The 16,829-nt window shown below is 32.8% G+C and overlaps 1 protein-coding gene across 2 annotated transcripts in view; it reads right to left on the bottom strand.

The window, feature by feature from the left end:
• Positions 1 to 16,829, bottom strand: part of LOC127705457 (uncharacterized) — a 123,197-nt gene that overhangs the window by 61,736 nt on the left and 44,632 nt on the right. For both annotated transcript variants that reach the window (XM_052209782.1, XM_052209781.1), the window contains exon 6: positions 1,275 to 1,577. In XM_052209782.1, coding sequence (XP_052065742.1) covers positions 1,275 to 1,577 — 303 coding nt within the window. The remainder of the gene's footprint in view (positions 1 to 1,274; positions 1,578 to 16,829) is intronic.

Raw genomic sequence — 16,829 nt, forward strand, 5'->3', positions numbered from 1 at the left:
TACTTCCAGATATGTATTTAGTGTCTTTTTTTTGTTGGATGTATAATTCTCTGCCACATCCTGTCCTTGTTTTCTGTTATGAACCGATTTGATTAGTTAGGAACTTTTCAATTGATTTTTATAGTTAAATCCTATGTTGTACGGTTCCACTACTGACACAGGTTAGGAAATAGTTTAGCGCCGGAAAACTAGTTCAACGTCGCCACATTCTGTACGTGCCTGACCCATGTAGGCCTTATTTCAGTGGTTGTCGTTCGTTGCTGTATATCATAACTATTTTCCGTTAATTGTTTTGTCAATAAATCATGCCATTAGGTTTCTCCGTTCGAATTGTTTCACATTTGTCATTTCGGGGTCTTTTTATGGCTGACTATACGGTATTTGTTTTGTTCATTGTTGAAAGCCGTATGGTAATTAATTGTCGTTGACTCCTATCTTAACTGGTCTCTGGTAGAAAGATGACTTATTGGAATCATACTACATCTTTTTTGTTTTAACATTTAGAGCTTAGGTAAAGTAGGGCAATTTAGAAAAATCGAGCCTTTACTTGTGATGTTATTCATGTGTTCCATAGGTATAAGAAGATGTGGTATGAATGCTAATGTGACAACTCTCCATCTAAGTCACAGTTTGTAAAAGTAAACCATTATAAGTCAAAGTATGGTCTTCAACACGAAGCCTTGGCTCACACCGAACAGCAAGCTATAAAAGGCCCCAAAAATGATTAGTGTGAAACCGTTCAAACAGGAAAACCAACGGTCTATTATATATATAAAAAAACGAGAAACACTTAAACCACATCAATGAACGACGACCACAGAACCCCATGTTCATGACTTAGGACAAGGGCAAACAAATGTGTTCTGCCCATTAAGAAGACGTGCTATTCTGCAGTCCAGGTATTTAGTTAATGTTTAATGTGTGGAGCTTGTGATTCCACTTATTTGGGGTATTTTCAATCTTTTTATGACTTTGAGGCCGCTGCTTTATTCAATCTGTTTTCGATTTTTAAAAAGTTTGTTTTTAACAATTTTCCGCTGGTGTGATGGCAGATGCTGTTTGAGGAATAAGTCAAATAAACTACAGTATCGCTCGTTATATCAATTTTCGGATATTATTTGTTGGTCAAAATTCTCTTAGATGATGAATGGGTATCTTAATCAAAACAGTTTGATTGATAAGTTCAGTTGCATATTGCGAAATGCAAAATCAACAGAGGCATGCTTATAAATGGGTTCTATTTTATTTGCACTCGGCATAGTTCAAATTCTTACCTGTTCTGTTAATGTTGTCTGTGCGAAGTTGAGTTTTTTCTTTGCAGATTTGGTTCACATTAGCTCCGGAATGTAGAAGTTGTTGTACAATATCATCTAAATAATGAAAGATGGCTTCAACCAATGGTGTGTTTCCATACTCATTCACGACATTAACATCTGCTCCTTTATCTAACATAACTTTAATCACATATTCTGCACCACTAGAAACAGCCAAAAATATGGGATATGTTCCAGACACGGTTTGTTGATTTACGTCGATTCCAGCCAAAACAAATCTTTTTAAAAGTTCGCGTGCTGATCCTATCAAATAATTGAAAATTATATACTTTAAGTCTACATGCAATTCCTTTAGAAACATTAAATTGCAAATACTGATAACCATCTTGAAACGAACAGATTTAGAATATCCATACGCGTCACACACATTTTAAATGACAATTTCACTTATTTTTTACCTTCAGAAGGGGTAAAGTCAAAATATTGAACCAGATACCCTGGATTCTTCAATTCGAAGTCATCATTCTTCTCATGACGAGATTCAGTTAAAACCATGAGAAATCTAACTAAAATATTAAGAAAAAAATTCAATATCTTTTAAGATCTAGACAAACAAATTATCATTAAAAAGATAGCTGATACCATGGCGAGTTTAAAATCAGCTATACCATATGACCCGATATGATGTCTAACATGTCTAATGCAATAAAAATGCTGTCAATTTAATATGAAATATAGCAAATGTCATTAGTTCATCTCAAGTTGTTCCAGTCAATCTTATCTAAGCGTACATTTAACATTGAAAACTTCTATTTAATTTAAGTCACTGGATCTAGAGGTAATGGTCGACAAACTTATATGACATTGTTCTTTCAGCAAGATGCAGTAATGCTATGGATGATGTTAGCAGTTTTCATAAACTGTTTATTCCATATGAAATCAAAGAAGAAATCAAGATACAAGCAATTTTGTAGTTAGCTAATAATGCTTTTTCCCCATGCAAGTTTAAAAGTTGCAGCAACTAATTTGCCATCACTTTAAAGTCTTGTGAAGGAAAACATATTATCAAAGACAATGTGTAAAAAACTGACAGCCATCAACCTGAGCTATTCAGCTCTCAATCTAGCATATTCTAGCGAAGAAGAAAGGGGAATACGGAAAGTTGTTGAAAAGGACCTAGAGAGACCAAATCCTCAAAACTTATTGACGCTATTTTCACCATTTCAAACATTCATGCAATGAAAGTTAAATTTTTGGCATCTGCCGAATGTTACCTAATGTCAAAGTGAGTCTTCACTTGTCATCACTTAGAATTTATTGTAATTTTTTTCCAAAAACTTCCCTTCTGAAGATTTATATTTTGGCTAAATATTTTGTAGTCAGAGCTCCTTTTGATAAATTTTATAAAAATTGAAGCGTTTGCCTAATTATTTAAAACCAATGATAGCTGCAGAAAAACAGTTATTATCTTCAAATATTTTCCTATACGTGTTCCATGATCAGTTGATCATAGAGAAAATAAAGTGTATATTGCTCAACTTTTCAGGACTAATTATTAAATATCTTGAAGGCCTTAAAGAGTAGAATGACTCCTTATATTATTTATTGCCCTAATCATCAATTTCAAGCAAATTCCCAAATGTTTCCTTCATAAATTGAAAACTTTAATAGCTAATTGTAATACTGATTTTTTTTATATAATTCTTCTGCTAAGTAAATGTATGTATTAGCAGTATATAAGGTAAAGAATCATGTAAACTTACACATTCATGCATCTTTCATAGATACACAGATTTGATTAGTTATATTGGCTGTATCTATTAAAACTTATTAAAAACGGTATTTCACATACTAAATATTACGGTAATATTGTACTAAAAGCGCGAAAATCACTTTGTAATCCGTGTAAAATCATCGAACCTTTAAAAAAACTTATTAGTAAAGGTTATCTTACCAATGTTGTAATTTGATCTTTAAATATAGTTTACATAGGCACAAATATCAATTTTATCATCCGCAAATTAATATATAACTAAATTTGTATTCTTTTCAGACGTTTTTTTTGGGGATATTTGTTCATTTCCGATAAAAAAATAACTTTATCTATATATAGTTAGCCTATAGATGCTGAACGTCTACCAGCAGTGGCATCGACCTAGTGGTGTAAATATATATCAAAGGTACCAGGCTTATAATTTGATACGCCAGACGCGCGTTTCGTCTACATAAGACTCATCAGCGACGCTCAGATACAAAAAGTTAGAAAGCCAAACAGGTATAAAGTTGGAGAGCACTGAGGACATAAAATTGCAAAAACAAAATTGTGCCAAATACGGCTAAGGTAATATATGTGCCTGGGATAAGAAAATCCTTTGTATATCAAATATACATTCTTTTGCAAACAGCTAATTTATAAAAAATACCACATAATTGATATGCATGTCAACACCGAAGTGCTAACTAGTGGGCGGGTGATACATTGTGTACCTTCGCGAACGAAACGTCCATCCAGTGATGTGAATAGTTATCAAAGGCAACAGGCTTATCATGTGATACACCAGACGCGCGTTTAGTCTACATAAGACTCAGTGACGCTCAGATCAAAATAGTAAGAAAACCAAACAAGTAAAAGTTGAATAGCACTGAAGACCCTTATTCAAAAAAGTTATTCCAAATTCGGCTACGGTAATTTATGACCATATAATTGATATCCATGTCAACACCGAAATTATGACGACTGGGCGGGTCAAACCCTCGGGAACAAAATGTCCACCAGCAGTGGCATCGACCCAGTGTTGTAAATAGTTATCAAAGGTACCAGGCTTATAATTTGATACGCAAGACGCGCGTTTCGTCTTCATAAGACTTATCAGTGACGCTACGATCAAAATAGTCAGAAAGCATTACCTTAAACTTATTTATAAAAAGGTTAACTCCTGACTATCCTACTGCCGGCATTGCATAAGTCATGTCTTCTTTGATTCTTCATGTTTTAAAACACTAAATCCATGAGATACGTTTTAGTTGATTTTAGTCTCTGATGCATGATTTTTTAAAATTTTTAATTATTAATTGATTTTGGCTTTTAACTAGCTTTCAGTAACTACGAGTACTTTTTAATCGTACTTTCGTGTTAATTTGACCTGTTGATACAATTTGTAATGCATTTTTGTTATTTACTGTTTACTTATTTATATTTCGACTCACTATTTTTAATATTTTCCCCCTTTGAAAGGTGTTTGGTATGACAATAATTTTTCACTTCTGTTTTCGTACTATGAACAACATAAGTATTAATTTTCTAATATATGTGTTTGTACTTGGCGGTAATTTGTCTAAGGTTATGGTTGTCCTTCTGATATCGTTTTACATCTAACCTCCTTGTTTTATTAATTTGGTATTAACATTGTGCCATAGATCAAATTGATTCTTTCATTGTATGTTCACTTGTTTTTGTTAATATAAATTTTGATTGAAATAAGCCATTTCAATTTATTATATCTTATAGTGTGACTTTCTATGTTGTGATGTGACACTATTGTTTCAGGTTGGGTGAAGGTTTGCGCCGATTAAAGCAGTTAAACCCGATGCATTTTTTGCACCTGTTCTAAGTCAGGAACCTGATGTTCAGTGGTTGATGTGGTACATAAGTGTTTCTCGTTTTTTATATAGATTAGATCGTAAGTTTTCCTGTTTAAATGGTTTTACACTTGTCATTTTTGGGGCCCTTTGTAGCTAGCTGTTCGGTGTAAGCCAATGATCCGTGTTGAAGACCGTAGATAATAAAAAAAAAACATGAAATATTTTGTCTAGTAATAAAATAATCACTAAGACAGCCAAGTAATCACATAAGCAAAACCCCTCATTAAAGACGGCATATTTTGGTATTAATATTGATTCACTTATAGGTTCTGTGCACCGGAAATAAACACGTTTATTCTAAAACCAGTTGTGTGCATGATACGGATTATTTTCTTCTCATATATGTTATGATGGTATGATACTGAACCCCTCACTGGAGTGATTGTGCTTGATTTTCATGTACAAGTATTTCTCGTTTCTCGTTTTTTATATGATTACACCGTTGGTTTTCCCGTTCGAATGGTTTTACACTAGTCATGTTTGGGCCTTTTATAGCTTCGGTGTGAGCCAAGGCTCCGTGTTGAAGACCGTACTTTGACCTATAATGATTTACTTTTACAAATTGTGAATTAGATGGAGAGTTGTCTCTCATACCACATCTCCTTATATCTATATATTAAGATAGTAATACATCGCATCAAGTTGAGTCGCCATGGCATGACCTTTTTTTTTTTTAAACATAAGTATTTTATTAATAATCACCTGTTACATCAACCCTAAGTTGCTCAGGGAAGCAACTAAGGGGCCCCGATTATTACAGTTTCATTTGTCGGGGGAAAAGCAAATGAGAAAAAAAAAATCCCATTATAAATGATTAACATCTATCTTTAAAATATCATCTATCCTTGTACAAATGTACATGTACATGTAATTATTATCTATCTATATATTTATACATCACACCATATATAATCATTTGAATAAAGTATTCATTCTATCTGTATTTTTTTCTCACAAGAGCTACCTGTATTTATTAAGCAGTTTCAATTTTATTTAGCACATCAACCCGTTCTTTTGTTATGTCAATTTTTATAACATTAAATTTTCTGGTCGAGTGATCTTTTGCCACGTGGAAATGTGTAGTTCATTCATAAAAGTTGGATTTAAATTTTGTTTCCCAAAAAGGATTAATTTCAAAGATATGGTGAGTAAATATTTGTTTATAATATGTACCGGTTGATACAACATGTCTTGTTACAATTATATAATATACATAATTTACATACACAATAGAAAATACATATAGGGAGTTGAGAGCAATGTATATGAAAATTTATTCAGTATTAAAGAGGTCATTACACTGACCTGACGACGCAAAAATATATATTTATATACAAAAAATGTCACACATAGTAGAAAAGGCTGCATTGTTCGTATTTGGTTTAAGATATTTGAGCCAAAATTGCATTTCATGTTTTATCAAATTGAAAATCATATATTTACTTATCCCTTTCTTTTGATATTTTGCGATGTTTCTAGTTTTCCAAATAACCTATTTCGTGATTAGAAGCACCGTATCTAGAATTTGAGAATAAGATGTATCTGCATTTATGACACCCAAAATGATACTCGTTTCCGATTTTTGTAATTTTTCGATACTCAATTTTGAACAAAATTCCCATATTTTCTCAAAATATTTCAGCCAAACGTCTTCCACCAGTTTACAGTAAATAAAAAGATGAAATAGTGATTCTTTTTCATTACAAAAGTGACACTTCCGTTTGAGCGATTCATTTTTTGTAATTTTTCTTCCGTGTAAATTATATTATAAAGTAACTTTCATTGAAGTTGTTCAGTTTTCCTGTTAGCTAAATTCTTATTCAAAGTGTCCCAAATATCTCCCCATGGTAGTTCCTTCCCAAAATGTAAAGTCCACTTAAACTGACTATTTGGAGTTGTATTATTCTCATAAAAGTATCTAATATCTTTAAGGCATAATTTTTTGGCATCAACGACAACTCCATTTTTTGTAAATTGACAAGAATTTATTATTTTCATAGGTCTATCAGAATGACTTTGTATGATAGAGTCTGTTTTTAAAACGTCAATTTGTTGAGGTGTTAACGAAGCTTTAATGTGGCGTTATTGTGCTATCCAGTTCCTTTTATCTTTAAGGTTGTTAAAAATATCAAAAGAAGTTTTAAAGGATTTATTGTTTCAGTCACATATATCTTTTATTTTTTTTATTCCACTGGAGGCAAAATTTGCATAATATAAGGCATGGCCCTTGAACTTGAATTTACAATTGCCGAATATATTTTCTTCTAAAAGGTCCTCTTACGTGACAGATTTTTGGGTTTTCTGTAAAACAGTCCAGGAAATTAAAAGTTCTTTATAATATTTAGACATTTGTATTTGCCTAAAACCTCTAGAGTCCGAACAAGAACATATAAACAAGTCTGTATCATATTTTTCGTCTAGTGACGTTAACCAGTACTTACCTATTGCATTCCATTTTTGTGTTTTTGAGTTAACAATACTGTACATACTTTTCACCTGTTTTGATTTAATAAAGTCCCTTAAGTTTATCATTCCTATCCCCCTTTTTTCTTTCGGTAAACAGCACACTGTTCTTGCGATTTGGTTTGTTTTCCCGTCCCATATAAAGGACCATATAATATTATTTATTTGTTTTTTGTATATATCTGGGATACCTCTCATTTCAATTTCGTATCCAATCACAGACAGTACAAAGGATTTAATAATTAAAACTTTTACCGTAAATGTAAGATCTCTTGATTTCAAAACCTCCGTACAGCTTTTTATTTAATTCTTTTGTTCTTCTAAAATAGATTCTATATCATCTTTATACTTTCCGTCTGAACATTTTATTCTAGTCCATAATTTTTCTGCGCCCCTCTTTTTTTCGAGATTAAAGAAGTACCCTTTAGATTTTTCGCCTTTCTCGTACCATTAAACTTAGACCTAGTTCTGACTGCCTCAGCTTTTTTGTCATAATAACCTTTTATTCTAACTTTCAAATTATTTAATTCGTTTTCATTATTGATAAGATCGGTTCCTGTATTATTATTCAACTTTTTCCCCACTCTCTTATTTGTTTTTCTGTAACGTTTAACTGCTTTGCCACTTCTATAGTAATACTTTTTATTTTTATCTTAGTTTCCTCCCACCATTCAAGATTATTTTCGAACTGATTTTTTTTCAATTTCCAGTTTCTTTCCCCAAAAGCTTTCGAACGTATTTCTTAATAAATCCGAACGAATAACGGACCGCGTTCTGGTTCATTTGTTTTTAATTTCATGAACACATCGTCGTGGTCACTGAACGGAAAATAAACTATTTTTGCCTGTTGCGATTTATATTGAAGCTCACTACTTATAAAGATATAATCAATTCGTGACATTGAGTTACCCCGGCAAAAAGTATATTGTTTGTCTTTAGGGTATCGCTTTCTCCACACGTCTATTAACTCATTATGCTCGACAAATGTTTTTAATTCAAGCGATCCTATGTCGTCTCGAAAAGGCACCGGTTTTCGATCTGAATTTTTTATAAGAGCACAGTTAAAATCCCCAAGAACGATATTTCTATTATTGTTATCAATAAGTATTTATTTTTCAAAAAATAATTTTCTGTCACCAGCCAAATTGGGAGCATAAATATTGTAAATAAAAATCCCGTTATTACCTGGTGTTTTAACATGTACAGAAATTGTTCTACCATTCCTATCATGTCCGGTTTCAGTGATTTCAAATTTAATTTTTTCTGAAAAAAGAATCGCTACCCCTTTTGAATTACTTGATCCATGATTCCAAAAACTTTCCCCCTTCCATTTATTTTTCCATTTCGTTTCGACATCGCTGGAGCTATGTGTTTCTTGCAAGCATATTACGTCAATATTTTTCTTTTTACACCAATAGAAAACGGCATTTCGTTTTTTATTGACTACCATTCCATTGATATGTAAACTAACAATTGATATTGACATAGTACAAAGTTATGGTGAAATAATGCTTTGATTTGTTCATTCTTTATACGTGCTACATATATGTAAAAAGTATTTATACACAAATATATATGAATAGAAAGTCTCACACAATTACAATCGTTTCATTATGTTCGTACATAACTATGACACCGTGAGCATACGCCCGTAACTGCTTCTTTTAACTGTAAATAAATAAACACCTTCATTCATTTTTCCAACTTGTGATCAAAGCCGAAACCCACATTGGTTACTAAAAATAATCATGGAAATTTTGTTTTCTTCGGTCAACATGGTAAATAAACATGTTGTTATACTTTACTATTTGACAACACATTTGTAATTTCATTTTTTTTTTATAATTTATTTTTTTATTCATCATGGATTGACAGGCATTTACATATATTATCTATAGTGGCACATAATAAAGCAAGCAAGAAAAATAAGCATAATCAAGCAAATAAGAGTAAACAAAAATAGTAATAATAATACGATATAATATAACAGAATACAATATATATATGGACGAAGTATAACATTTTCATCAAATAATATAGTGATAATGGAAATTACTTTTCAAGCAAATTTATACATAATAATTCACTATTAAATTAATTAATGACTTTTTTAATTTCATAGTGTAGTTTACGTTGGTGAACATACAGTTACAACAATTCTTTGAAATATTTGTCAATTTTACATTAAAGGGTCGTAGTTCAGGACATAGCCCACGTGTGTATATGTAAGTAAAAATAAACATAGAAATTTTACAAGCTGTTTAAAAATAGCATTGATTTTTAATATTGTTGACAAAGTTGAATTATACAGATGCATTATAGCAATTTAGATTTCGGCTACAATAAAAAATCATGTACTATATATATTGTAAATAATTAGTTAATATGATTTGGGCATCTTGGTTACTTGCTTCTCGCTTGAGCCAGGAGTGGAACTTGAAATTCGATTACGTTTTTTACTCGGGGTTTGATATTCACCTTCACACTCTGAATTTATAAAGTCCTCGAATATATTTTCTACCAATTCTGTTCCGGACTTGCTGATATGAACCCCACTCGGTATGGTGTTTTGTTCGGAGGGAATTCGTCCCATAGGTCAATGTATTTCAGCACTTGACTTTTTACACAGAGTTTTTGTGTAAAGCTATTGACAGACCTTGCTGCTGTATTTAATGCTTGTATAGAGGTACCCTTACCTCTTCTTGGTAGAATACTGCAGATGCCAATGCGTGCATTTGGATATTTGATTTTTACTGTATCTATGCATGTCGTAAGGATTGCCGTTATTTGCTCGGTGTCACTCCTGTGCTTACTGATGTCATTTGATAGATAAAATCACATTAGTAACATTGTCAGAATTCACTATATTTTCAGATTGACAAACAAGTTTGTCAATTTGATCAAGAGTGGTGCCTGATACCGCTTTAATATTTACACTTGGGTCCTGAATTCTAAGGCGACTGCAATTAGATGCACCAAATATTACTTTTGAGAATTTGGGAGTGTAGCGGGTTTTTTTTCAAACACACTTTCAGTTGTTTTGTTTAGTTCAACAATAACTTCCTCTGTGTTATTATCCTCGGTAAACGAGTCATCTTTATTGGCGTCTCTGCCTTCTTGAATGTCATGTACATAGTCACCATACATTTCTTGATCACCAGCCTGACAATCTCTTTGTATATGACCTTCTTTCCCGCACCGATAGCATAATTTTTCGGAAAGGGGACAATCTTTTTTTAATATTGTCTTTATATGTAAATCGTATTACTACGAATGTCTTGTAAAAGAATTAGGAATAAATGAGCACTCAGGTAATCCCACATACAAAGACATATCATTTGACAAGGATGAGATTTTAGCAAATCATAAGTCCTTCATGGCTTCAATGAACATTACATTGAACACCAAATCGGAGGACTTACCTTTTTTTTATTGGATACCTAAGCTCCACAAAATTCCTTACAAACAACGGTACATTGCCGGCTCATCTGCATGTTCCACTAAAGAATTGTCCATTAGATTGACTAAAATTCTGTCCGCAGTGAAAGAGGGTCTTCAGAAATACTGTGAAACTGTTTACTCGCGTAGTGGTATTAACCATATGTGGATTCTTAAAAATTCTAAAGAACTTCTAGATAATTTTAAATCTCGGTCTTTTTCTGAGATTAGTTCTATCAAAACTTTGGATTTTTCAACCCTGTATACCACCATTCCCCATGTGAAATTGAAAAATCGCTTGAAAGAAATAATCCACAATGCCTTTCATCATAAAAATGGTAGCATACGCTATAAATTTATTACTTTGGGATATCATAAGGTATATTTTGTTAATAGTGAACAAAAGGGTAAAACATGCTACACAGAAGAACGGGTGGTCGGTATGCTGGAGTTTCTTATCGACAACATATTTGTTGAATTTGGAGGTAGACTTTTTCAACAAATTGTCGGCATTCCTATGGGAACGAACTGTGCGCCTCTCCTTGCTGACCTCTTCTTATTTTCATATGAGTCGGAGTTCCTTCAGACACTTGTCAAAAACAAGAAGATCAAAGAAGCCAGATTATTTAATTTCACTTTTAGATATATTGATGATGTTCTTTCCATTAACAATCCGAACTTTTCTGATTGGGTTCCATTAATATATCCCCCAGAACTAGAAATTAAAGAAACAACAGACACGGCTTCCTCCGCCTCATTTTTAGACTTATATCTCGAATTTGACATACACAGTCATCTCAGTACCAGAATCTATGACAAACGAGACGATTTTAGTTTTAAAATTATAAATTTCCCCCACCTTAGTAGCAATATACCAACTTCACCTGCATATGGGATATACATTTCCCAACTTATTCGATATTCAAGAGCTTGCAGCTCCTACTCAGACTTTGTAAAACGTCACCAGTGTCTGAGCAGAAAGTTGATGAACCAGGGGTATGTCAAAGAACGTCTCGTCCTTTTTCTAAAAAAGTTCATCGGAAGGTACCAAGACCTTGTTGATAAATATTCCGTATCAACTTCACAAATAATACATGATGGTCTTGAAGTATAGATTCTGCATACTGACGTTGTTTATCATCTTAACAACGTGTAATATTGTTCTTTCTTTTGTCTTTGTTCTATTATTAATATTACTTTTACTGTTTGGTTTGTTTTCTGTGATATCCATTTGACGTGGCTAGGTACTTATACATCCCGTCAATGTGTTTGTATTATCTTTCATTTTTGCTGGTGTGTTTTGTATATGCGACTTTTTGTGTTTACGTGGTTCTTATAACGTGACTCTGTACTTTAAAAGATCCCGTCATTATGTTATTGTTCTATTATATGTCATTATGTTATTGTTCTATTATAAATTTGAAAATACTTTGAACGACAAACGACAAATTTATTTTACTCGCGTAGTGGTATTTACCATATGTGGATTCTTTAAAATTCTAAAGAACTTCTGGACAATTTTAAATCTCGGTCTATTTCTGAAATTAATTCTAACATAACTTTTGATTTTTTAACCCTGTATACCAACATTCCCCATGTGAAATTATAAAATTGTTTTGAATAAACATTGAATGACAAACTTTTTTCTTATGTGACGTTTACATTTTCTGACGTCAGACACGCGAAGCAATGAATGTGGTTTTTAATTTGATAGATGCTTTTGTGCTTTTTTTGTAAATACTTGTTTGTTTTGATATTGTAACACAGTGATGATTGCTGTACCCATATTTTGACTATTTTATTTATAATGTCTGTTTTGTTCACGCATCGTTGTAAATATAACGGAATTTGATAAGACTGTCGTACAAGTGAGAGGCTATAAAACCAGGTTCAATCCACCATTTTCTACATTTGAAAATGCCTGTACCAAGTCAGGAATATGACAGTTGTTGTCCATTCGTTTGATGTGTTTTGTCATTTGATTTTGCCATGTGATTAGGGACTTTCCGATTGAATTTTCCTCGGAGTTCAGTATTTTTGTGATTTTACTTTTTATTATATGTGCAGTACTGTTGCATCGATAACATTTGCGTGCCGCTTGATTTTGACGGGAGGGTTTGTTTGCACATCGATAAGATGGATGATCTGTTCTCGTACAGTACGGACACTCTGTCCTGTTATTGTCTGCGAATACCCTGACACTGAATCTCCCGAATTTGGTTGCGGTTGGAATTATTGGAATACAGTTTGTTAGTTGCACATAGCGTGTGCCGGTCTCGATATTCGTTTCTTTAATTAGACCTCTGCGGAGGGACTCATGCACAACATCACCAAATTTTGAAATATGGCCACATATTGTAATGTCACTCATTTCACACGGGGCATCTTTTATAGTCACATTTGTAACTAGTTGTTCAAAATCTACCATTTTGATGTAACGGTTTTTCAAGTTTATTCCTCGTGTGAGTAATGCATGTTTTGTGTTCTGGTCGTGTACTGTAACTATACATTCTTTCATCAGTATGTGTAATACCCTTGGTGAAACTAATACCGAAGTGAATAGATAAGTGTCTCTGGATTTGAGCTTCATGAGAGTCTACCGCCATTATGAAATCATGTAAACAACTCACAGGTTACTCACAAAAACACAATAAATCTTCTCAAGTTATAAGGTTCCAGCAAAAAAATCTATGGATTCTAGAAACAAAGTCAATACCACTGTTTTAATCCACAAATGACTGCAACAAGATGAGTTAATTTATGGAAAAGGCATGACCTTTTAATTGACATACTTTCTTTAAAAATATGCTAATAAACGAGGCGTTGATTATTTATGTTTAAGGTTAAGGTTTCAGCTGCACCTGAAAGATAGGCTCTAATGTAATTGTTGGTTCGCTTAGTAGTGACATCATTACAGTTTGTTGTTTGTTTAACTTCAAAACCATGAATGTTGAACATAGATTTACCATTAGGTGTCCATTTTGTATGGGTCTAGTTCATTTTTAATTTAAAGTCCATTTGTAAGTAAGTATTCAATTATCAATAAACAAATGTATGAATTATTTTTCAACCTTATCACTCTGAAAGAAAAAAACATTTTTATAGCATTTTTTTTTGTGCTTTGACTGTGACATGCTTTTTTTTATTTTTTGGTGTACTATGAAAGAGGGACGAAAGATACCAGAGGGACAGTCAAACTCATAGATCGAAAACAAACTGACAACGTCATGGCCAAAAATAAAAAGACAAACAGACAAATAATAGTACAGATGACACAACATAGAAAACTAAAGACTAAGCAACACGAACCCCACCAAAAACTGGGGGTGATCTCAGGTGCTCCGGAAGGGTAAGCAGATCCTGCTCCACATGTGGCACCCGTCGAGTTGCTTATGTTATTACAAATCCGGTAAATAGTATAATTCGGTAAGTCACATTCGTGAAAAGGGAAGGGTATTGTAGTTACGACATAAGGAACATATCCGATATCATCTGTGAAACGGTTATTCCATAACGGTCAACCAACTCGTGATTGCGTCCGTAAAATTTACGAAGGGATGACTTCAACTTCACCATTTGGAACTCTTGGTTTAATAGCTTCCTTGTGAGCAGCAATCCTCTATCAAGGAAATCATGATAGGAAACACAAGCCCGGGAATATCGTATCAATTGGGAGATATATACTCCGTATGCAGGCGCTGCTGGAATGTTGCTACATAGAAATGGAAAGTTCACAATTGGGAAGCTGAAATCATCTCTTTTGTCGTAAAAAAGTTTTGTTTTCAACCGACCCTCATTGTCAATTTCTAGATGTAAGTCAAGATATGAGGCAGACTTAACTGTATCTGTAGTATCCTTTATCTCTAGTTCGATGGGATAGATTCGTTCAACATAGTCACCAAATTTTGTATTATTTAGTGAGAGAACATCATCTATATAGCGGAACGTAGAGTTAAAGGATATTGCTAACTTCTTATCTCTCTTCCTAAGAAGCTCCTGTATGAAGTCAGCCTCATAATAATAAAGAAACAAGTCGGCAAGAAGAGGGGCACAATTGGTTACCATTGGAATTCCGACAGTCTGTTGAAAAACACGTCCTCCAAACGTAACAAATATGTTGTCAATCAAGAAATCAAGCATCTTGATAATGTCAGTTTCAGAGAATTTTTTGTTTGAATCAGAGTGATTCTTTACAAAATAGGATTTATCCCTCCCCAAGACAAGATACTTGTATCTACGTTCGCCATTCTTTTTAATAAAACAAAGTAATACCAACTCTTTCAATTTGTCTTTTAGTTTGGAATGGGGAATACTTGTGTAAAGTGTAGAAAAGTCAAATGAACATATGAATGCATTCTACATAATATATCTTTGGGATCAAAAGTTGATGTCTATTTCATATATTTAGATTACATTTGAAATGAAGTGTCAACTTCAATATTTGTTGCAAAATGGGTGAAAATATGGTATGTATCACCTCTCATTTTTTGTTTTGTCGTACAGAATTTTTTTTTCTCAATGTGCTGACTAAATGAATTATTTTGATGCATTATATATGAAAAAAGAAGACCATAGAGTAATTGCCACTTCTGTGGATCGTAATATTTATGATGGGCTAATTATAGAAATATTGTGCAAAAAAAACATGACCGAAACGATATGTCCATAAATAGGCAGCTACAAGAAAAGTTAGCACATTGACCTATGTTTTGGTCTCTTTTATTGAAAGAAGACATCCATATGGGTGCAAAAATGCATGTATGGAAAGAGTTAATTACATTAAAAATCACGATCCAGCTTCCTAAACATTGAAAACTGGTAATTAGTTGAAATTCACTGGACAATCATATACGGGGTTACAGCCTCGACATGATCGATAAATAGAGTTAAAATCATAGAAATGCAACTTTATATAAAAAGTCGTCCCTTTCAAACTAAATTTAGCGGAAAACGTAACCTTCAAAATGGCTTATTAATTATCAGTCGCTGGAGGACATCGAAGCTGTCTGAAAAAGCAGTACCTATGTCTCACCTTCCGCAACTGTAGTCGTAGACAACACAAAAAACACTTGAAAAAGAACAGACAAATCAGATAAACTCATTGCACACACGAAAATAAACTTACAATTATAAGACGTCAGCTTGCAGACACAAAGTACTGATACGAGAGTACTCGCAGCTACTGAAAGCTAGTTAATGCCCCCCAAAAAAAACCTTATAAACATTATCATGTTTCCAAGACTAAAGTCTCATTCAGTACAAATCCAATGGATTCAGTAAAAAAGACGTCATAACAGTTTTAACGTGTCACTGAAATGGTTTCATCTTAAAAATCTGCGTACCATAAAGATATGTTAAGTATATGATTGTCATTTTGACATCAACTTAACTACATAAACAATAAATACATCTACATTTAACACTATATCAAGTAAATGGTCCCTTTTGCTATGTGTGTTGTGTACAAGTTATCATTTTGTACAATTTCGCTACGTCATTAAGTTAAATGTTTTTTTTAAACCGGTACATCTCATTAAAATGCAAAGAAGGGTGCAGCTCTTTTTAATGTAAAAACAAAACAAAAATTGAATCTGGAATAATTTAGATTCAGAATTTTTTTTAAAATGCAAAACATTCTGAAATTATGATTTATAAATTCTTCTGTACATCGTAAAAAATGATAACGTGTACACAAAAGTTTTATTCTTGTATCAACACTACCATTAGAAATTATAATGTCTTTGTCAACAAAAAGGTCTAAGATCAACTAAAACGTTCAATTGATTTATAAAAATTTCATATGTCTGAACTGTAAGGGAGAAAATATCAAATGCATTTTTGCAAGTACTTATGAAAAATATAAAATGTGGTAGTTTGTTGGATCTTTAAAATGTTTATCAACGAACGGATATTCATAACAGAGGGGAGTGAATCAGATTAGACTATCTGCAGATATCACTTATGGATATGACAAACACTTGACGATAAACTTCAACTTCATCTCCAAATTGT

This window comes from Mytilus californianus, unplaced genomic scaffold, assembly GCF_021869535.1.
Source record: "Mytilus californianus isolate M0D057914Y unplaced genomic scaffold, xbMytCali1.0.p SCAF_6, whole genome shotgun sequence".
Lineage (NCBI taxonomy): Eukaryota > Metazoa > Mollusca > Bivalvia > Mytilida > Mytilidae > Mytilus > Mytilus californianus.